The sequence below is a fragment of the Triticum aestivum genome, chromosome 3B (genome assembly GCF_018294505.1).
Source record: "Triticum aestivum cultivar Chinese Spring chromosome 3B, IWGSC CS RefSeq v2.1, whole genome shotgun sequence".
Taxonomy (NCBI): domain Eukaryota; kingdom Viridiplantae; phylum Streptophyta; class Magnoliopsida; order Poales; family Poaceae; genus Triticum; species Triticum aestivum.
In genome coordinates this window covers 600,238,537-600,246,454 of record NC_057801.1, presented here as the reverse complement: position 1 = coordinate 600,246,454, position 7,918 = coordinate 600,238,537, and the positions used below count along the sequence as shown (strand labels likewise).

Here is a 7,918-nt window from a genome sequence, read left to right as displayed (position 1 = left end):
TACCGCCATCACCTACACCATGCAGAGATGACCGGCCAAGCAGCCCAAACATCACCACCGGAGCCAGATCCGGCAACACCAAGCTAGATCTGACGTCCCAATGCACTACAGCTGTTGCCGCTCTTCTAGCCGCACCTGGACGAGAGCATGAGTAACACGCCCCCCTTCTAGCCGCGCCAGAACCCTTCTAGCGCGCCAGATCGGGAGCACGAGCACACCGCCGCCCTTCAAGACGCGCCAGATCGGCAGCTCGCAACCGCCGCCTTGAAGCTCCTTTCCCCGAGTTGCTCCCCATCCAAGCCGACCACCGCACCGTTGAAGGAGCCCGAGGCCAACTCCCTGGCGCACACGAACCGCCTGAGCAACGCGCTGTCCAGGGCCGCGCGCCGCACCGACTGGATCCCTGCCAACCAGGCCGGGCGGGGGAGGAATCCGCCGCCACAGACAAGACCGCGCGAGGGAGAAGACCCCGCCGTCGTCGACCACCACCGGGACTTTGCCCGGCGGCGTCACCTGGCGGCGGCGAGGAGGCAGGGAGAGGAGGTGTGGTGGGCGGCGGCGGGCTATGGTTCGTCCGTGTCGCCCACCTGGGAGCGATGCGGACGCGAGTCCCGCTCGCTTGTCCAGTTCTTCTGATGCTTACAAGCTTCATCGGCCCTGGTATGTGCTCGTCTTCCTACCGTCTTTTGCGTATGATACCTGTTAGATGGCAGTTGTATGCCTGGACCCCTTTATGTTCAGATCAGACTCTGTTTTAATATTTTTTGGTACTGGACCTGTTTTGAGCCCAGGGCTTAGATCTCGGGGTTATGCTTTGGGGGGTTAATGGGGGGAAAGGGATGGCTTCCCCTCTTCCTCAAAGTACCCCCCCCCCCTCCCCCCCCCCCCCACGAGATGCTGTAGTAGTTCTTGCTTTTCCTTTCTGTAAGACCTGGTGATTTCTGTTAATGGAAATCGGAGAGGGAAACTCTCTTTTTCAAAAAAAGAAAATCTATCGATCCCAAAAGCAGATATGCGTCGCCACTAATACGAAACTGTGCTGGACCGACCGCCAACTCCTCCGTCCGATCGATGATCGTATCCCCATTTTTGTTTATCTGCACTCCACATGGCCTGTTCCGTCCTCATGGATCCCGTGCCCTTTCCCAACGTCCCTCCAAAGCAAGGCAAGGCAAAGCTGCCGCCCCTCCATCCCTCGGCCTCATCCGTCGACCGATCGCCGCGCCATGGGGCCAACGCCGACCGTGTGAAGAGCGTCGCACCACCGAGGCCAGTCACCCCAGCAGCTGGGATCACGTGAATCAACACCACTGTACCCTACCCGATCCTCCCCCGCCACCACTACAGTGCACCGCACAGCGACCCACGCAAACGCCAAGCCCCTGGCGCGCGACGGCCCGGCATGCATCGGCCGCGATCGCCGGGGAACAGGGCGACGTGACGCGATGCGTGGCCGCGCCGCTCGATGGGCCGTCAGGTAAAGCCTCAAGCGCCGGAGATTCGGAGATCGACCGGCCGGTGAGGTGGGGCGCTCGGCCCGGCTCGCGGGAGGGAGGGGACGATCTGTCGGAGAGCGACGGTGTCGGGGGCGCGCGCGGACAGATCACAGATCAATCGTGCCGCTGGGGACACGCCGCGCTGCGTGCATGCATGCATGGCTAGGGTTGATCAATCAGAGCCGAGGGCGGGAGATTAAAGCAGGGGATTATCTTTCTTATTACTTATCTAGGTAGGTGGCCACCTGCCCGATTAAACCAGCGACGGACGCCATGGCCAGCTGATTAAATTAGCGAGGCCGATATATTTGGAGACAGGGGGAGACACCACGATGGCGGCTGCTTAGTTGTGATCGCGCAGTTAGGTTGTGGGTATTGATCACCTTGTCTGATTGTCTCCCGGGCCTGCTCCCATGTTTCTATAGCGGGATTGGTACGTACCGCTCTGGACTTTGGTGCCCTGAGGCTGACGGAAGTTGTGGTGTTTGGACCATCATTGTGTCGTGAACATGGACCGCCTGTTCCGGCAAGCTGTAGATGAGAACCATCGATCGGTGCTCTTTGCGGCTTTTGCCATGTTTGCCGTGGCCAGCTTCAGTTCACCGGGTCATGTGTTTTTTTGTCTCGCACTTGCGCTGTACACCGCGACGAATTAAGCAACAGTCGCGTGATCAAATGACTGCCACACCGACGGTGACAACGGCAGGCCGCAACAGAGATTAGAGGAAAATATCCATGTATGCAAATTTATTACTCCGTACATGATTTCTATTTGGCTACATCGATCGATGTAGAGATATTTGGTACTCCCTCCGTTTCTAAATATTTGTTTTTTTTAATTTCAAATGGTCTATCACATACAGATGTATATAGACATATTTTAAAGTGTAGATTTACTCATTTGCTCTGTATGTAGTCATTTGTTGATATCTCTAGAAAGACAAATATTTAGGAACGGAGGGAGTAGATCGTATCATTGGTTATCGAGTACTATATATGTACATGCTTTTGTTCCTAGTTTCGCTCCCGATTAAACTCTAACTAAAACCATCCATGTTATCAGCATGGGGATGCTATCCGCTGGATTTTCTTTACGGGAGCTGTTGCAAGATCTAGCAGCACTGCAGCAGATACATGCATTAGTATCGAGCAAAAGCTTAGTGGGGTGATGCGTGCACAGTGCACATGGATCATGCATCCAGAAAAGCTATGTGTTAGTTTGTAAACTACAAAAACATCTTTTCAGCGTCTTTATAAAAACAACAAGGATTGAAAGGTAGCGTTGCCAGTGATGACCTTGTCGAGCAAAGAGTCTATGCATATCGATAATGGCGAGCAATGGCTGGTTTTGTAACATTTTTTCCAAATAATGACAGCCTTTTAGCCCTTGTCTTTCTCCTTGAAAACGGGATTAGTGGGTAAGTACGCCTACTTAAATGAAGCTAATCGCCTGCACAATCGCTCGGTTAGCGCAAACATCGGTTTGGAAATACTACAAAATTGCGCTAAAAAGGTTCGCCGAGCTGGATCAGCAAGATCTTTGTTAAGGCAAGAACATTTTATTAAGGGGAGAGAAAAATTCTAAATAATCTTCTGCTCAAGAGAAATGTATAATTGATAGTACTGCTTGTAGCTTGGATGCCCAACCTAACTCGTTGGCAGCGCCAGCGACCTTGATTTGAAATGCACGACATATAGCAGTTCAATTGATTGGGCCCTTCCAACACACACCCTTTGCCATACGGCACACCCTCATAAATTTGATTGATAATTAGGGCGGAGATTACGGACAAAATGATTGTGCTAGCTATGGGCAGCGGTCGCCACCAATAGTCCAACACTGTCCCCAATCTTAATGGTGGAGCATCTGCCCAACCAACGGATCATTGCTCGCTCGCCCGTTTGGTACGTCGTCCATGGCTCATCGATAGCGTACGTACTGCTGCAAACTCTCACGTCAAAGTACTCATGTGTCCCACCGAAAAAAGATGAATAACGAGTCGTTTGTAAGCTAACATTTGGAGTAGGATCATCTAAAGGATAACTACTCCTTCGACATAAGCAAACAAAATTGTACTGAATGCGTCCCTGGCTGATACTCCCTTCGTTCCAAATTACTCGTTGTGGTTTTAGTTCAAAGGGAGTAAGAGATAACGGGCCAAACTAACAACTTTTGTGGTGCATTCAGTTCACCTAAGGTAAAAGACCGCATTAAGAACATCTTAATACGAATGAGCACCGAGATACGACGTACTCCCTCTATTTCATAATGTAGTGCACTCATGCTTTTCAAGATTTAACTTTGATCATAAATTTAACCAACATGGACGACTGCGGCAGGAGCATGGCAGATACCTTGTTCGAAAGAAGTTTTCAAAGGTATAAATTTTCAGTAGAATAATTTATGTATTATAGGTCTAACTTATGCTCAAAGTTAAATCTCGAAAAGGGTGGGTGCACTACATTATGGAATGGAGAGAGCATTAACGAACCAAACCGACCACGAGCATGAAAACATATCGCGTGCATCCATCCACAAGTATCCCACCGAGAGATAACGGGCCAAACTAACCACTTTTGTGGTGCATTCAGTTCACCTGAGGTAAAAGACATGCATTAAAAGGCTAAGAACATCTGAATACGAATGAGCACCGAGATACAACGTACTCCATCCATTTCATAATGTAGTGCGCTCACGCTTTTCAGGATTTAACTTTGACCATAAATTTAACCAACATGGACGACTGCGGCAGGAGCATGACAGATAGCTTGTTCGAAAGAAGTTTTCAAAGGTATAATTTTTCAGTAGAATAATTTATGTATTGTTAGTCTAACTTATGCTCAAAGTTGAATCTTGAAAAACGTGAGCGCACTATATTATGGTATGGAGGGAGCATTAACGAACCAAATCAACTACGAGCATGAAAACATATCCCGTGCATCCACAAGTATCCCACCGAGAGATAACGGGCCAAACTAACCACTTTTGTGGTGCATTCGGTTCACCTGAGGTAAAAGACCCGCATTAAAAGGTTAAGAACATCTGAATACGAATGAGCACTGAGTTACAACGTACTCCCTTCATTTCATAATGTAGTGCGCTCACGCTTTTTAAGATTTAACTTTGACCATAAATTTAACCAACATGGATGATCTAAAAAAATCTTCCAAAAATAAAATGTTTACCTTTTTACTTAGGTTTTTGTCCCGAGGATAACTGTTTATATTCATTGTTTCACATTTGTTTTTATTTTGTTGTACTTTCCACTCTCTTCCCCGGAATGAATGTCTTAAAAACAAATGTTGTACTTTGCACTATTTGCACTTGGAGTATTGTTTTTAAGACAATATTTGATGCGTCATATTGCATTTTTTGTCGATCATTCAAAAAAAAAAACTTCTAATTACCTGGCATGTCTCAAGTGCAAATAATTTGTACTTTGACTACCCCGTGGACTTAAATCTCTACATCGAACAATATTGTTGCAACTTCAAGTACCCGTCATGAAGCATTCTGGACCACACGTTGAGCAGACCACACATAGTAGTTTCTCTTTTGAGCTGTCGTATGTCGTAGGTTACTACTCCTTAGTTGGCATTTGTATATGGTGACCATCTGGATGCTCTTAGACGATTTGAAAGTATTTATAAAGAAGATGATGCATAACAGCCGCACAGTCTAGACTGTACTTATATTATATGCCACGGGTAGAGGAGGATCGTGTAGATTGTTGGTTGAAGATTATATTCACGGTAATCTCGTTTAATTGTGCTCCACATGAATCATGATCGTCTGACCAAAAGCTGACGTATTTATGTTCTATATAAACTGGCAAACAAATACCGGTTCTCGATCCACAGGAGCCAATCCCTCTACTCCATGTGTAGCTAGCACTCAAACATATTGTGCGTATATGTGGAACTGCGTACGTACTCCAGTGACAATTATCTAATGACTGGTTAAACTATACACATACTTGGCCTATCGATGGAACCGCGGAGCCAATCCCTCAACTCCACTTGTTGCAACACCATGGTACGCACCCTAATACGAAGTATATATCTTAAAGACTGGTTAAATTATAAGCACGTACGTACAGTACAGGTGCCCCTGGTCATCTAAAATGTACTCTAGTTAGTTTTGACACCGAGCTATGCGGCCAATCAGTATCTCACAGATGGCTCCGGGCCAGCCACAAGCTTAGCTCCTCATATTCCTCGGCCGCAATGATCAACCACACACCTCGAATGTTACCAAATGAAGAATTGCCCGGTAGTAGCCGGCCCAGTAGCTAGCCATCAACCTCGTCGCGGTCGACCTGATCGTGACTAGCTAAAGCTAAACTACTGATTAATTACTGCAAGATAACATCAGCAGCACGCGCGGGTGCTTCGTTAACCGCGTTCATTGGCTGCTCCCGTTGATTAACCGGGCGATCACCGTGTCGTTAGCGCTTGCACTGATGGAATGTTATCGGCATGGAATTGATTTTCGCCGCCCGTCCACATGACCTCGAGCGATCGATCGCTGTCTGAGACGCACTAGGGTAGAGTACTAGCACACCCAAAGCCTGGCCTCCTGCCGCGTGTCGAGCCCGGGCCCTGCGTTTCGTGGTGGTGTGCGTGGAGATATGCTCCGTTAGTGAACTCCGAATAGTTTTATGTCGACGGGTAGCGCGTCAACGTATCGTGCGTAATCGCTTGCGGCCTAGATAACCTTGAAAAGCATACTGTTACTGTGATGGAGCAGCTTAATCTGCCGGATGCGGCATGCGAGCTAAATCTGGCGTTGCTGATGGAAGAAAAGCATTGCTCCACTTCTCCCACTCATGTCCAACTGAAAACTGCCACGCTAGATTGCAAAATTAATGGTTTCTGTAAAAAAAACGCCCCTAGTTTCAAAGAAAAGAGCACTGGTTATTCACATTTAGTTTCATGGTTAGAGGCAAACTCACAGAAATAGCATTGTTGGTAGACATATCATCCTAATTTATCTATACATGCCAGCATTCTCTAGTTGTTGAGAGTAAATTCAGTCTTGCGTGCAGCCATTTGTTAATAGATTTTTATTCCAAGCAATCGATGATGGATGATAAAAGAAACAAAACAGTACTTATTAATTAATGTCCGGAAGAGGTCGTTGAGCAGCAGCCCATGTCACCCCTGTCCCTACGCACGTCAGATCAACATGCCTTTGCCTCTGCCTTTTCTGCGGGTTGCACAGTTTCTCCGGCCGGTCCACCATGGAGCGAGACTTGTATATAACAACAGCCTACCAGACTCCATTCTCAGAACCAACCAACAGGGCGACCAAGTTCAATTATCTCACCCAGCCCGACTACTCAGCTACCGCCTCTCCAGTCTCCAGCTCCTTCAACCTCCCTCGATCCTCGATACCTCTACATGGCGAGGGTTCACCCCAACATGGTGCCCGCCCCGGGCGCCGTCGGCGACGTGCCGTGCGCGCCGGCCAGCTCCGCGGTGGAGGGGCCGACGACGCTGACGGTGTGGCGCAAGTCGCTGCTATTCGACTGCAAGGGCTTCACGGTGTTCGACGCCAAGGGCAACCTTGCCTACCGCGTCGACAGCTACGCCTCCGAGACCGGCGACGAAGTCGTCCTCATGGACGCGGCCGGCCGCCCCTCCTTCACCGTCCGCCGTAAGCGGTTCAGCCTGCAGGGCGAGCAGTGGCTGGTGTTCGCCGGCGAGGAGACACGGCGGCCCGTGTACGCCGTCAGGCGGAGCGGCCGCGGCAAGACGATGGCGCACGTCACGGCGTGCGCCGGCGCCGGGCCATCTTACGAGGTGGAGGGGTCCTACGCACAACGTAGCTGCGTGGTGTACGACGGCCAGCGGCGCGCGGTGGCGGAGATCAGGCCGAAGGAGGTGGTCGGGACTGATGTTTTCCGGATGGTGGTGCAGCCCGGCGTGGGCGTGTCGCTCGCCATGGCAGTGGTGGTGGCGCTCGAGCAGATGTTCGCCAGGCCGTCGCTCCTCAGGAGCTGGTCCACCATAGATTAGCTAATTTATTTGTTACATCTCGATTTAGTCAAGCTAGTCTTTTTTTTACCCCTTGCACTAAGTTTGGGGTTGGGTTGGAGGATGAATTGTGATAGCGAGAGTCGTTCGCTCGATGTGTGTGGGCATGAGAGCAAGTCGATCTGTTCGATGATGCCCCCAAAATTATGAGCTTTTTCTTGGCCAATGAAAGCCTTGCCTCCTCCTACTGCCTTGCTGTCGGTGTGTATATTCTTTGAATTCTTGAAGAAGGGTGTAGATGTAAATAGTCAAAAAGAATATGAAAAATACTAATAAACAGTTCTTTTGCATATGGTTCAGCTCGGCAGCCTCGATCGAGATAACATTTTCTGTTATATAGTGTTTCTTGATCTTCTTTCAAACATACGTACAATTCGTATTTC

At 49.2% G+C, this 7,918-nt stretch overlaps 1 protein-coding gene across 1 annotated transcript; it reads left to right on the top strand.

The window, feature by feature from the left end:
• Positions 1-6,801: 6,801 nt before the first annotated feature.
• Positions 6,802-7,701, top strand: LOC123065842 (protein LURP-one-related 8-like). Its single transcript, XM_044489049.1, has one exon. It carries the CDS (start codon positions 6,900-6,902, stop codon positions 7,515-7,517), a length of 618 nt encoding a protein of 205 aa, XP_044344984.1. The 5' UTR covers positions 6,802-6,899; the 3' UTR covers positions 7,518-7,701.
• The last annotated feature ends 217 nt before the right edge of the window (positions 7,702-7,918 follow it).